Consider the following 15,632-nt stretch of genomic DNA (forward strand, 5'->3'; position numbering starts at 1 on the left):
ATGTACTATAAGTACTTGGTAGCCATTTAACAAAGTATCCTTCACAAAACAAATGTAAGGGTGCAAAGTATATTAAGATTAATCATTATCATTTGGCGAACATGAACAGATGCCAACAGATACGGGGAAGTTGCCCTGAAGATTTGTTTTCAAAAGGGCATACAATTAAAATCTAATGGAAAGACATCAGTGACTTTCTTCCTCATGGTTCTAAAGTAGAGCCGTGGTTCCCATTTAAATTTTTATTTTAACATATGCCATTTGACTACCTGAAATTTAATTATGTGGTATTTGCTAGTGCAGATTAGTTTGATTATCAATGCATAGATCTCATGAAACTAATAGCCTTGCAATATATAGTGGCAATTTTTTTTCAAGTGAAAACATGTTTTCTACACTTTATTCTCTCAAGCCCTTACCTGGAAGAGTAAACTGCCATTTTCAGTACTATGGATGTTTTTTATCAGTGTAGACAATTTCTAAACACTCTCATTTGTTCCTTGCAATACATCACCATTTTATAACCTGGGTGCATTTGTATAAGGATAGCTGTCTGGTCAGAAAGGTTGCACTACCAGAACCTTCCTACATTGCCTAAGCTACGCATGTCTTAGCATTTTCACATTGATGAATTTATAATTACCTCATTACAACCCCCAGCAATCACTAATCCAACCTGCTTCTACATACAACTGGTCATTAACTACATGCAGCTGCTACTTATACTTAACTTAAAAGATAAGTCATCTCTTCCCAAGAATGTACACTACAGTCAGGAGGGCATGTGCATATTTATATCATCAAACAACTAAAATTTAATAAAGTCAATATAGAACACAAAAACATGTTAAAATATGTAATTAACTTTTATTGTTGGCTAGTACTGAGATCTCAATTGATGTACATTTAATTACTGCAATTATTGAACATTTCATCATTAATAAGGAATTTGGGAGGGCTAAGTGAAATGCCAGCAGTAGCAGAGCTTTTAGTCAAATTTAAAAGAGAAGTGGCTGTTAAAAAGGAATAATTAGTGGGGCATATAAAATATCGCGTAAATAGAACAGTTAGTAAGATGAGGTTAGAAAAGAGTGGAAAGATAGACTTGAAAGGCAATTTACAAAGGAACAAAAAGAAGGGAATCATAAGTTCATAGGTTCATAGGAGATTACTAGACTAATGACTCAAGAGCCCTTACAAGCCTAGGCAGTTTTACCCAGATTTTACCAAATTTTTTATTCCAAGGGGAAAGATAACAAAGGTCAGCAAGCCGTGTTTTGACAATTTTTGCAGACTACCTCTGCTCATAAGGGACATGGGCTTCGCCCTAGGACCAAAGAAAAAAGATGAAGGCAATGTAGAATCACCAGTAAAAGAAAAAAATTGCCCAAACACCACAATGGAAGCCCGCAACACTGCTGAAAACTCAGGATATTTTATTATAGTACAAAAGGAGTTAATTTGTAATTTCTCATTCATTGGTCCAGATCTTTGTGGCTCCAAAGTATGTAACAAAGGCCAGAAAGCTTAGGATTTTTTTTAAAGTGTTTGCGTAGATTCTTTTTTACCCCAAGTAGACACCAAAGAATTTTTCCTCAGGTCGATAACGAATGCTGGGAGGTGTGATTGGAACATGAGGAGCAAATGGGAATATGTTTTTTTTTGAGACTATAATGATTTGGCAGATTTTAAAAACTCACTAAAGAATACTCTAACAAACACTTTGAGAGAGCACATGGCTCTAACTAAGAAAATGTTCCTTTTGAACTAGGACATAGGACCTGAGTTAACTATTGATAGTAAGACCTTACTAAGTTTAATCCTATTGGCTGCCAAAAAAGCAATTGCTAAAAAATGGAAATCAACATGTAAACCAACTAGAATTGAAGCACTGCCTATTGTAAAATATATAAAAGAACTGGAGGTGGAATGTTTAGAAAAGGGAAGAAGCAATTTAAGTAGAATGAAATTTGTGGGAGCAACACATGCAGAATAATGTTCAAGGGGGGGGGGGAGTGAAGTTTAAGAAAAGGCAGGAATTGATTGATTCCTGTAATGTGTGGGTGATTAATATTTGTTAAAAAGAAAGAAAAGGCATATGTAATTTATAATACATGAAAAATGTTAATATGCTTTATTTTATTTTCTACTAATGTACATCTATAGCTTGCATGGTAATTTAAGAAAGGTGTTTAAAACAGAGCTGAGGGTAATACAAATGCTGGAGTAGAGGCTGGAATGAAGATGTAAGAGATCTCTGCTATACTAACCACCCAGGTGCATTCTTTTAGATAATAGACATGTTGTCATGACTACCCAATCCAGTTAGCTTTTAACTCTGCGCATTACAAGGAAGTGCATTGTTATACAGAGAAAGCGGTCCTTCCCACAAGTCACGACCTCTAAGCACAACAGTTTTCCTGATGTGGGTGAGGGGAAAAAAACTATTAATTCAAATTTAAATAGCACTTTAAAAATCTTTCAAGATTCCTATGAAACAGATTTTAGAAAAATGTTTCCCAAACAACCACATTTATAATGGTACAACTAAACTTATAGGGAAACGCAAGCTTTAATGGAATTACAGAATTGTAATTTCATTAGAATAATGAAGACCACTAAGGAGTGTGGTTTAGGGATAATGAAGAGGGAACAATATGTCAACAAAATCTGAATTTGCTGTTGGTCGATGATAGTTGTCACAGGAAAGTTGGTAAATTAGTAGTGCTTAGGAATTCTAAAAGGATAGATGATACTTTACTGGATTTAATGAATCAAAAGTTTATTGATGTTTCTTTGTATGAGTTTTTGTAAAGTGGAACACCTATAACTAGATAGAATTTTTGGAATACCTAGGATACATAAAAACATGTTAAAGCCACCTTTTAAACCGATTGTGCTAGAAGACTTTTCAAAGATTGAAGCACTATTAGTTTATTTAGATACTTTATAAAGTCTGGGGGCATAGGACAATGAGTTAAATGTAAAGGACTCTTGGATATGTTTGGACCAGTTAAGAAATTATGGATTTACTGGTAAGGAAACTTACCTTTTACACTGGACATTGAATCTCTTTATACATAAATTTCACAAGATACAGGTATTAAGTTTGTCAGAAATTATTTGAGTATGTACACCAAGTTTAGTAACATAACTAGTAACATATATACCTATCTATATCAAAAAAGCTCCTCATTAGCACTCTTCAAAAAAAATCTTAATGATTGGAAAGGAAATAAGAAATTCACCCCGGGGATCACTTCTGTGGTTCTGCTCGACAGTGGCACAGGAAAATAATTTTTTTGGGTGGCAAAGGCCAGGGTACCTTTTTGGCTGGGCTTGTATAAGCCCCAGGGCTGATAGCCTAGTACCTACCTATGAACCTATGAACTATTAATAATGTTTGTTGTTATTGGATATAGTTATTAGGAACAATATTTTTGTGTTGGAAGAAAATACAAACAAAAAGTGTAGCAATGGGTTCCGACATGGCACCTTTTTTTGCAAACTTACTGTTAATTTGATAGGGACAATTTTTTTAATTACTAAGAGGCTTAAGGATGTTTCTTTTAAGAAAGATACATTGATGATTTATTTATGATTTAGCATACCACTTCTGATAATGTTAATATTTTTTACAAGAAACTAACTGGAGTAAGAGCTTCCCGTTTTTAATTTGTTATGGAATTTTAAACATAAACAGAAATTATAGCATTCCATTTAAGATGAAATATTTGACATAATAAAAAAGAAATAAAGAAATAAAAAAACAAGCAGCAAATCAAACACATGAAGCAAAGGTATCTACTAAATAAAAATGCTGTAAAATATACCAGCTTTTCAAACTGAGTGAAATTGTGAAGTAGAACATTTTTTTTATTATTTAAATATTTCTTTAGGTGTTATCAGTAACAGTTTTTAAAGTAATATTTACAGGAAAAATATTTTTGTTGATACTTATTTGCACAGTACCAGTCAACACCCTCATTTAATGAAATATAAAGTAAGTATATGGCAGTTTATTAGGCTGAGACACCTGGTTAATGATGGCAGCACTTTTTATGAAGAATGTCTTTATTTGAAAAAAAAGATTTTTTTCTAGAGGAACAAAATTTATAATGAAATTAAGTCTAAGAGATATTTTCTTTTTCAGCCAATTTTATTGAGTGACTTTGATCAGAAATCTAAAAATGAAGAGAAGGATTCCATTACTAGATCATTTCCATTCAAATTAGTTTAGACACAAACAATATAAAATAAGTTATTGTTGGTAAGTAGAAAATAATAACAGGTAATCCAGATTTAGAATCTGCTATAGAAAATTTTCCAAAATTTGTTTATAAGATAACACACAATATGAAAGATCTTTTGAAAAGTGATAACAAAAAAGTATTAGTGAATATTAAAAGTCAAACAGTACTTATCGATGTTATGAATAATTTCCTATTGATCTGTTGACAGCTTAGGTTGTCAAATATGTATTCATCAACACCTAAGCATCAAATGCTTAAAATAGCGAATGGCCACATCATCGAATTCTTTCCTCAGGAAAGAATTCACGTGGCGGTTCTCTGGGATTTGCCCTTTCCCCAATGTAGAGTGGTCTTGTAGTTGATATATTTAGTTAGCCCCCCACTATGTTTGGGCGTTTTTGTTAATTTTGTTTGCGGACAGCCAAGTGAATTCTTTCCCTAGGAAAGAATTCAATGATTCGGTCATTTGTTGTTTTTAGGTTTCGATGCGTAGGTGTCAATTAATTTGAATTCAACAACCTAAGCTGTCGATGTTGTGATATAGATGCTTATGAATGTGAATTATGTAAGTTTATAATTACTGGTGTTAGCAGAATTAAACATACCAATAAAGGCATTTTTTAGTAGGGGTAAATATACTCAACTGGGGTGGAATATTTAACATCTTACAATGCCTATGACAGTTTCTATGTACTAGATGGCTGACATAGAGAATTTATGGCACCAGTTAAAGATACATATATTAGTTTATAAAGACTTTTGAATGTTTTTCTATTGGATCAACTTAAAGATGACGCATCATTAGGTAATTTTAATAATAGGCTAGAAGTAAGAGAAGTGAAACGGCAACTATCTTTAGCTGCTGATAAAGTTTCAGGGTTGAACAAAAGTATAAATATTAAATGTTTGTTAAAACCAAGAAGATTGTGAATCTTAAAATGAGTCACCACTTGTATAAAGTATGTATTTGTTTTATTGTCAATTATTAGTTGTTAAGGACATCAGAGTACTTATTTTTTAAATTTTTGAGTATTAGACATAGTGTTAGCTGATTTGTCATGTGGTTTTATGCAAAGGCATTTAAGTAAATGTTTAACTTCTAGTGTTCTGATAAATTCTTGGTTTATTAAAGAATGAAAGTACTTAACTTACTATATTCCGGCTGCATTGTTTCAGTTTTTAGTGATTACTTTAGTAAAATATCTACAACTTCCAAACACAATGAAAAACATGCACTGTACTAAGTAAAAAAGTCTATAATATTAATAACTGTCACTATTACAAGTATTGCATACCAGCACTTATAGGAAGATATGCATTGATATGATTACAATTTCAGCTAAAATCAGTGTTAACCTTCAGACACATGGACAAATTTAGAAATAAACATATGCTTCCACATCCAGTCATCCAGGTTATGCTTAAAAATGGCCATGGAGCTATTGAGCTTTACCTCTAAGAAGAGTATTTTCCATAAAAGAAGTGCTCTTTATACCAACAGGTCCTGTTTATGTTCCAGTAGAAGTTTAGGTCTCTTGATTGGGTATTTAGGATGTTGTTAGGTCTGCGGATGTGTAGCAGGTTGCATTGGACCAGATCATTTGAGGCTGTGTAAGCAAGACAGAGATCTCTGCTTAGTACTCAGTAAGAAATGAAAAAGAATGACAACTCTTTCAGGCAATAACAGTAAGTTAAGAAGGACAAGCCTTGATTATTTTAGCAAGGAAACACTGCAGTATCTCAAACTGGATAATATCCCTGACAAAATACGTGTCTATATTAGAACACTGAAGTCTTAAAACTTCGAATGTTCTAATATTGACCCCTATTCAGTGAACGCTGAAAATAGTGAAGCTCCAGAACACTGAATTTTTTCCTAGGGAAAGAATTTGGTTGACCATTTCTCTTGCTTCGCTATTTTCAGCACTGTGGTGGAAAGTTACGAGTTGGGTTCAGGTAAGTGTGCAATTGTGTGGACGTGAGGTTTAAGGCACTTGTTAGGTGAGTTAGGGTTAGGGCGCAGGTCAGGTAAGTGTGCGATTGTGACGGACGTTAGGGTAGGGCGTGGTAGGTGAGTTAGAGTTAGGGTGCAGGTGAGGTGAGTGTGCAATAGTGACAGACCTTAGGGTTAGGGTTTGGATTAAGGTAAGTGGATAGATAGTAGTGTATGTACAGTTTAGTGTAGGGTTAGATGTAGGATTTTAAGTGTATGTGTGTGGATTGCTGTATTTTGGTGTGCTTGTGTTGTGTATATGTGTTTCGGAGCAGCAAATTTTTTCCCTGGGAAAAAAGTCGCTGTTCTGCATGTTTGATATTTTAAGCGTTTGCTGAATAGGGGTCGATATTAGAACATTCAAAGTTTTAAGACTTCGGTGTTCTAATATAGACCCCAAAATGCATACCAATGGGGGCATTATTTTCAATTATTGATCTGATAAAAGTGAAGTAGTGGGGGACAATGACTTCCTTGGATCTTGAAGATATACTACTGGTAACTTGTCTGGCTATATAAAACTATTCCCCTACAACAGTGGTCACATGGTGGTAAAAGTATCATTTGTTGTTAGCAAAGGTCCCCAAGTCGCTAAAGACCAAGTCAATTTTTAGGGGTATGCCACCTATGTGATAGGAGCAGGAGGGCCCAAGTTTGAAAAGGACATAATGCTGCATTTTTTGACATTTAGTTTGAAACCGTGGTCCAAACACCACTTGTTAGCATGTGTTAAGCCCTCCTAGGGAATACATGGGTCATCTGTGTTCTTTATGATAGCTCCAAGTTTGCAGTCATTGACAAAGTTTGTCAACAATAGGCCTTTGGTATCTTCTTTAACAACAGGGAAGTGGATACCAAAGAGGAGTCAAAACCCAATGGGATCAAGAGCCAAGCACAAGTTTACCCTCATTAAAATTTGTTCTTCATGTCCAGGATTAGAAAAAGGGAAAGGGGACAGGTTTACCCACCTCCATGAATTAACTTAATGTTTGCTTAATAGAAGCCTTGGTTTGTCTGTAGGAAATAAAACAACACTAATCTTTAAGAACCAAATTAATCATGAAGATGGTGACCCTTTTTACCATTGTACCCACCAATAAATAATAGTTATCGTTCAAGACTGACACAGTTTTGTAGGAATCAAAATCCTAAAAGCACATGTCATACTATCCTTTCATGAGCTAGTTAAATTCCAGGAAATCAAACCCAGGTCATCATTTTCAAAAATGACCTGTGAAATCAAAAGCAGCCATTTTGCATTCTGTAGTGATATGTGCTAGATTCATTGATGGGCTACTTACTGACGTAACTAAAACCTACCCCATTTTCATATATTGACACTTCCTGATTAATTTTGATCTCAAAGTCTGCTTGAAGTCTTCATTATTTGGATATGTATTCCTAAAAGGTATCTCCTTTCCATTTCCTAGGGAAGCCCTCACACTGTCATTCTGAATCCATTTCTCCAACATAATTATAGTGCCTTTCTTAATGATGGAAGACATTGATGGGAAAATTTCTTTTTCACTGATGGGGAATCTTTTGATCACTTTTTCACTAGTTTTCACCTACATTCTCTTCCATGTCAAAGCCCCTCTACTACAAATAAGTCAGAAAAAAATAATCTTCCTAACATAGCTGCTAGTAATAGTCCATCTTTAGAGTCTGTTGGGACTAGATGTTGTCATATTTTATGATTCAGATGCCTTTCATTATCTCAAAAACTCTTCAGACTTACTTCCTGCATATCACTATCAGTAATATTCATTATGAGAATGCATTGCCCAATTTACACGGATCAGTTGGTTTTGAAAATATTAGTAAAATATGGAAATTACAATTAAAATACAAAAGAAACTTGCATAAATCAGATTTCCTGTATATTCAATTCAGTACAATACAGTATCTTTGGCAATTTTGTCAATCATTATTGGATATTTAAGCAATAGCCTATGGCTGGATGTGGGTAATGGCTGGAGTGGTTGGGTCACAAACAAAAGATAAAGCTTAGTGTCAACCACCCTCCAGTTTAAAAGTGCACATTATATCAACATTTACTCTCACCTTCCCTCTTTTAAAAAAATAAGTAACTTATTCAATGCACAGTGTGTATGTTTTAAAAACTGTATTGGTCAGATATTATGTTAAGGTTATTGCATTGGTTTAACTAATCTCCACTTATATATTCTCAAATGTTGATAATGTTTATTGACTGCGTGTCTAAACATGCAAATCTTAGGATAGGTCTGGAAGAGGTCCATTTGAATCAGTTCATTACCCCAATTACTACATTTGCATATATACATACAAACTTAAATAAATAAATGTGTTACTGCCTTTGTTCCAATGGGCATTATGTTAAGATGCTAAGTATTGTGTCTTTAAACTCATGTTAGCACCATTTTCCATCAGATTGCCAGCTGTCAAACAGAAAAACAATATATTCATTTGTTGAATAATGTTGCATATACTTAGATTTGCTGACTAGGGTAGAGCACTGTTCAATGCAGACCTACTTCAAGCTCAGTCTGGGTATAAAAGCACAATGCATAGAATAAATGGAAAAAGGCAACAATTGAATTTACAAATGAAATTGCCATTGAATACATGCAGATATAGTATAAACTCCATATACATATTTTAAGCATATTGATAATACACCATGTATGGGTACATAGTTATTCATTTAAGCATTATTCCATAGGATGCAGTGTGCACTGTGTATAAATATGCAGTGAGGTCTAGAATGGGATGCTGCATAATCAAAAGGAAAAAGCAAGAGGACTGCAATGGCGTTTAAGAACTTTCCTGACTTTAGGTAACACAGATGAGTCCCTTATGTCTGTTGGTAGAATTTGATGCCATGCATAGACAAGCTGTGACTGTCCTACTTCTTGACGTTTCTAGTGGTGATGAGAGAAGGAGCCTGCTTAGGTTGGGACCTGGGATTACAGAGTCAATATCTGATTGTTAATCTACTACTGAGGTAGCTGAAGCGTTTTTGGTTTAGATGTTTGAATCAGAGAATATGAAGCACTAGTTCTGAACATTGTTATATTGGAAGCCATTCTGCTGTTCTGAGCATGGAGAAGTGATGTTTTGTTCTTGAGGCTTTCTTGAGGCTAGAGAGATATAAAATGCAGATTATATTGGATTATCTCCGAAAACTTAACACTTGCTCCTCAATATAGGTTAGTGGTTGCATGAACCAACACAAAGATGGGAGTCAGGCAAGTGTTGAACATACTAGTAATAGATTCTTACATAGTGATCATTAATTAGTGTGTAACTGGCACTTGTGTTATGCATGTTATCTATTCTTTACCCTAGATGTCATGACCTTGGCATCATGGCATGCATCCCCCACGTTGGAGGCTGTAAGTGGAGCTTGCAGCCCTGCAAAAACACTTCTTTCCTTTAATCATTTGCTTAAAACACTGTTCACATTAAAATTAGTTCACTGTTTTGTGACCACAATTTTGATGGTCAGTCACAAAGAATTTCGACAATTGTCAGTGAATCCACAAACGCTATCCTTCTACTAATGTGTTGTGTATTTTTGTATCTTCATGTATCTTACTCTGTTTTTTTTTGTACTTCATGACTCTAATGTAAACTTAAGCATTCCAGTCACTTCTAATAATCAATGAAATTTATGTTGACTTATCTTTGATGCAGAATTTGTTGCATTTGCTATATCTTCTCTCAGTCTGCTGTATTATTTTGAAATGCAGCTACAACTATAAGATCATTATCTTTGTCAGTTTTGCCCAATGTAGTGTACGAATAGTTGCTATACAGTGATTTCTTAACCCCTACATGGCATCCCGTTTTAATATCCGCACTGCACAGCTGTTAAAAATCACTGGATTTTGTAGTACACTTACAAACATGCATTCAAAAATCTTGTATGAATGTGTCACTCCAGATAAAGTCATACAGACCAAAAAGGAATGGGCAGAATGACAAACCACCAGCAAATAATTTGTAAGCTGCAGAATTCTGAGTTCTGTGGCTCTCTGAGTTCACTTAGCCTCTAAAATTTGGTAACTGCCATGTTTTGGTTGCAAAACTATATTTCTGTTGCTTGTTTTTATTGTTTCTGCAGCTGATACGTGTAACTGAAGAGAGAGAAAAATAACCTTGATAAACCACAGAGTAAATGGAACAATTTTATTGCTCAGTTTTATGCCAAGAAATAAGGTTACTATAGCAACAATAACGTTGTAACATCTGTTCTGACTCCACCCCACTCATGTGACAACTAGCAGTCCAGATAGACATTTGTACTGGGTCCAAGTTTTTGTTTAGAGGCAGATAATATCTCTGTAGATACAGAATTATTCATAGCATTACCAAACTACCGCACATCATGTTTTGCCAGCTATGCTTTATGAATTCCTTTCAGACAATTCAACCTTCTTTAACCATCCAAGCACACATGTATCTATCAATTACAGGAAATGTCACCAAAATAATTGCTCAGTTTAGAGCTACACAAGATAGGCATTATTGCCTAAGTACTGCAAATGCATGTTCCCATTTGTGTTGCTTCCACATCATAAAAATATCAGTTGTAAGTTTCCCAAGACAATGGCATATGTGATACGACCTAGCAATGAAAAAAAAAAGTATTCTGGTTGCCAAAGTAATCACACTTTCTGTTTTTATTACAGAAAGTGCCATTAGACAACAAGCATACAGAAAGCCACAGTTCTAATCTAGTTGTTAGTGTTTTCCGCATTTGTTGCTGGAATCTGTAACTCAAAACCTTGCTTGACAACAGTGTAGTTTGGAAAGAAGCCAATGGTATGTTAAAAGGAGCTACCTTTCACTGAACACGAGCTCTGACAATAAATACTGAATTCAGTTATAGTATACAGACTCAAGATAATTTTTTTCAGTTTGTCTGGTAACACATTCAGTTGCATATCTCCAGAATCTGTATGCTAACAAGGAATCTTTGACTAATTTAAACTGTTATAGTCATACCCATTTCTGAAACATCTCACGTAAATGTTATTCTTCCCGTTCATAAACTGGTCAAAGTAGCATAAAATAAAGTTTTCCAGAAACTGCATCAAATCCTGGAAAATTAAAGTTATCCAAGGATTTACAGCCTTGAACTACATCAAAACTGCAGGACAAAATGCTCAGAGAACAACAGAAAACATAATTTGTCAATATATGGTATGACAGTTACTATAACATAACATACTATTTTCTATGTTACTTTTCAAGCATACAGATTTGTTTTTTTCTTTTGATAATTTATTATAGCATAGCAGTGATGTGCCATCAATAATATAAGGATTAAAAATAAGGATGTTTTTTAAAGAATGACCTTAGAAAATTGACTGAAAAGGGGCCTGACTTCCGGCAGGATATGCGTTTAAATGTCTGTTTTATAGCAAGTTAATATGTATGTAGTGTTCTTAATGGTTTACTCATTGCATTAGAATCATTAAAATTGTTTTGGTTACTTAAAACAGTTCCCTTTTTCTTTTTTTTTTTTATCAGAAATGCAAGATTATGGTGCACGTGTCCAGTCCTTTAAGAATCTACTTAAAAAGCTGCCGTTATCTAGTCACGACACAATGAAGATTCTCTTCAGGCATCTAAGAAAGTAAGTTTTTTCCTTGTTGATTTAGTACTTTGCTCTGCAGGGTGGATAAAACTGTCCAAAGTTTATTTCATTTCTAAGGTTTAGTTTATAATGTTCCGAAAGCATCTCTGCAAAAACAAAACAGATGGCAAAACTGATAAAAAGCACTTCCACAATTCCTGAATGTGTTACCACTTGCAGATGTTGCTGTGTGTAATCTGTTTGTTAATTCTGTTATCACATAAGCCTGATAGTTCTTAACCATTAGTTGGTAAGTCATCACATAACTGGATATTTTAATGCACTTACATTAGCTGTTATAATGAATATGTACAGAATTTTATTTTTATTGTCAGTTTCAAGATGTAATTTTTCAACATAACATATACCCTTACTTTGTATCCATATAGTAACTTTATTTTCAAAGCCAGGAGTAAGGGAGAATTGGCAAAAGGATGACAGTGCAATCCATGTATTCTATATATAAATATAATATAAATGTACATATATGGGTGTGCGTGTGTGTGTGTGTGTGTGTGTGTGTGTGTGTGTGTGTGGATATATATATATATATATATATATATATATATATATATATATATATATATATATATATATATATATATATATATATATCCGCACACACACACACACACACACACACACACACACACACACACACACACACACATTGTATGTGTACTCTACTTGTTATTTGTTTAAAAAAATAGATGAACCTATCCTACACCTCTATACAGACAGTTCAGTATCACTGTTCTCGGCATTATTCTGCTTTGGTTCTGACCAGACACCAGACAAGTCATCCCAACTTCCCTAAGTTGCTGCCTTATCCCTTACAGTTCACTTTATGATAGAGTCATTGTTTTGTAGTTTTCATTTGGGAAATGTTTTGGCTATCAGTACATACTGCTCCCAGCTTGCAGAACTGAGTTATCGGCTTTAACTTTTATTCTGTAGCCTTAAATAGCTCTGCAGTTGTGAATTTTAGCAACTTGTCCTGTAAGACCAGTTTTAGGGCATTATAACACATAACAATATTACTATCTGGCAAAAACAATGGGGATTGTTGTCTTCATGTTTTGTATATAAACATGAAAAGATCTTACTTAAGAAAAGTTATGGACTAGAAGTCTGTATACAAAGGTTTAAATCTGACAGAAGAAAAACTATGGACTGGAGAGGTTGCCAACGTGTTGTCCCCTGTACAGCTGCACACCAGCTATGGTGTTATTATCCATTCTTGTATCTTTTCAGGCATGCCAAACTGGTTCTGTGGAGTTATAGTGTACCACAGCCTCTGGCAATGATGAAGCTGTTCTTTGGAGTTACAGTGTACCACAGCCTCTGCAATGCTTTTCTGGAGCTGTGTTCACCCCAGAGACAGGTAATGCTGCAGTAGGGCTACTGACATAGGTAGTATAAGGTCTCCATAAAAGCAGCAATGCCATGCACCCTCAGAATTTCTTCTCACTTGTTCCTTGGCTGTATTAAATTTCTGCAGAAAAATCTAATCTTACATGTATAGCTACACTTTGAATTATTTTCTAGAAGAAACAACTGTATCTATTTCAAGAGTTGTTCTTCCTCATCCAAAACAATGTAAATGTTCTTTTGTTGGACAATTAACCTGTAAAGATTAGTATACTCAGGAACTGATTTGTGTAGACCCTAAACATGACCTAGAAAATTATAATTTATGTCAAACATGTAAGAAAGCTAAATGAATAAACAAACTAAATGTTTTTTCCTCTTGTCTGACTGAAAAAGAGATTAAAGAAACTTATAAAATACTCAGGAAAAAGAGAAAGTCATACATAAGCAAATGGTATTTTTTGTCAAAGGAATGGAAGTGAAACAGGAAAAGCCTAATATGATTTATTTTATTATTTTATTTAATTATTTACCAAGAAATTCCAACTGGACACAGGTCCTTTTTCAGTGGAGACCCAGGGAGAAAATTTCCACACAAAGCAATGCAAGCAATAGCCATTTTTAAACATGAACAACAAAGTTATATAAAGAACAACTGATATACATACAGTAGCAATCAATACAAGCAGTAGCAACATCATATACATACAAGATGACTATAGAATGATCAGGGTAATCAATATGTTAATAAGCATATTCAGATAGTAATAAGTTGAAAACAGATACATTTTATAAACTCATAGACTTATCAGATATTGCTGAGTATGCAGAGAGAGAGAACATAGCAGTGGCAGTGAAACATAGGAAGGTGTAGGTAGCTGGAGATGTATTTGGAGTTTAATAATTTTAGAAGAGGGATTGAGGGATTGAGTAGGGTCGGGGGGGGGGCAGGGAGAGCCAGATCCTGTGGATGAATGATTGTAATGATCTGACAGTGGGAGGCAGGGTGGCTAGGGGAGGGGAGAGGTAAAAAAGGTGAGTCAATAGTCAGGAATTGGTGCATGGACATAACCATTGGCTTTTTAAGTGTAGTGTGGTTATGGGGAAGGGGGGGTTCCATAACTTGGAAATTATGGGAGAAAAGAGCTTCTCCAGCTGAGTTCTTGGCTTTGGTTACTTGAAGTTGATTTTTGCTGCTGGAGCATAGTGGTCTAGTGGTAGAGTAGGGCTAGAGAAGGTTTTGAAGGGAAAGGACTTTATGATGGTAGTTTACTAATTTGTGAGCAAGGGAGAGTTGATTTAGGTGAAGAAGTTGAGGGAGTTCAAGCCAGTCAAGTTCTCTAAGTGAGATACAATGGAGGCTGCGATTGGATATCCCATGGCAAACTTAGCTATTCTGTTGCAGCATGTCTCGAGCTTGTTTATGTCAGTTTGTCTAAGGTTGGTAAGTACAGGAGAGGTGTGGAGTAACATGGAGATGAGGTGGGAATTGGCAACATAAATTCTGGCTGTTTTGGTGTGGAATTGTTTATTTCTATACAATGTCCCCAGTTTTTGTGAACTTTTTTGTGGTTAGAGAAATATGAGTGTCAAATCTAAGATGGTTGTCAGTCTCAATACCAAGTAGTTTGGTGTGTTCTGTTGGGGAAATGATGGTGTCGTTGGCTAGAATATTGAAGTGGGGGTTGATTAGGTTAGATTTTGTGGGTTGGAAGATGAGGAGTTTAGTCTTGTTTGGGTTGAGTATTAGCTAGCCATTAGATAGCCAGATTTCAACAGAGGAAAAGGCCTCCTGCGTGATCTTATAGAGTTCAGGTATAGTTTGGGCTGAGCAGATGAGGGTAGAATCATCTGCATACTGTATGAAGAAGGCCTGCTTGGTGGCTGTGAATAGATTATTGGTGAATAGTGAGAACACTAGTGGTACAAGGATGGTGCCTTGGGGAACACCAAGTGTGATAGGTCATTATGCCACACAATGGACTGTTGGCGCCAGTTAGATAGCTGTGAAACCAGTCTGTAGCTGATCATGAAAAGGATAGGTTAGTGAGAACAGAGAGTAGTTGTTTGTGTGAGACCATGTCAAAGGCCTTAAACAGGTCCAGGAATATGGCAGAAGAGAATAATATGTTATTTTTATGATAAAAGACAGTTTTAGTGAAAGAGATCAAGGTGGTAGTAGTGCTGTGGAATGGTCTGAAGACATGTTGAGTTGATGTAAAATGCATGTTAAAAAGAGGCTTCTAATAAAATAGGTAAAACTGTGTCAGTCTTACACCAGGTCTGTCAAAGAAATAGCTTCAGTTTTGATTGTTTATTGCACAGGGTCACCAAAGCTGGTTCCAAAACTTCTGAAGTAAGTTTTTGCAATGCTAGACTTTCCTACTTT

General features: G+C 35.0%; 1 protein-coding gene across 1 annotated transcript in view; it reads left to right on the top strand.

The window, feature by feature from the left end:
- ARHGAP15 (Rho GTPase activating protein 15) overlaps positions 1 to 15,632 on the top strand; it is a 3,416,769-nt gene that overhangs the window by 3,104,892 nt on the left and 296,245 nt on the right. The window contains exon 14 of the mRNA XM_044074973.1: positions 11,767 to 11,872. Within this exon, the coding sequence (XP_043930908.1) occupies positions 11,767 to 11,872 (106 nt within the window). The remainder of the gene's footprint in view (positions 1 to 11,766; positions 11,873 to 15,632) is intronic.

The sequence above is a fragment of the Protopterus annectens genome, chromosome 6.part0, assembly GCF_019279795.1.
Source record: "Protopterus annectens isolate FY-2018-M chromosome 6.part0, PAN1.0, whole genome shotgun sequence".
Taxonomy (NCBI): domain Eukaryota; kingdom Metazoa; phylum Chordata; order Ceratodontiformes; family Protopteridae; genus Protopterus; species Protopterus annectens.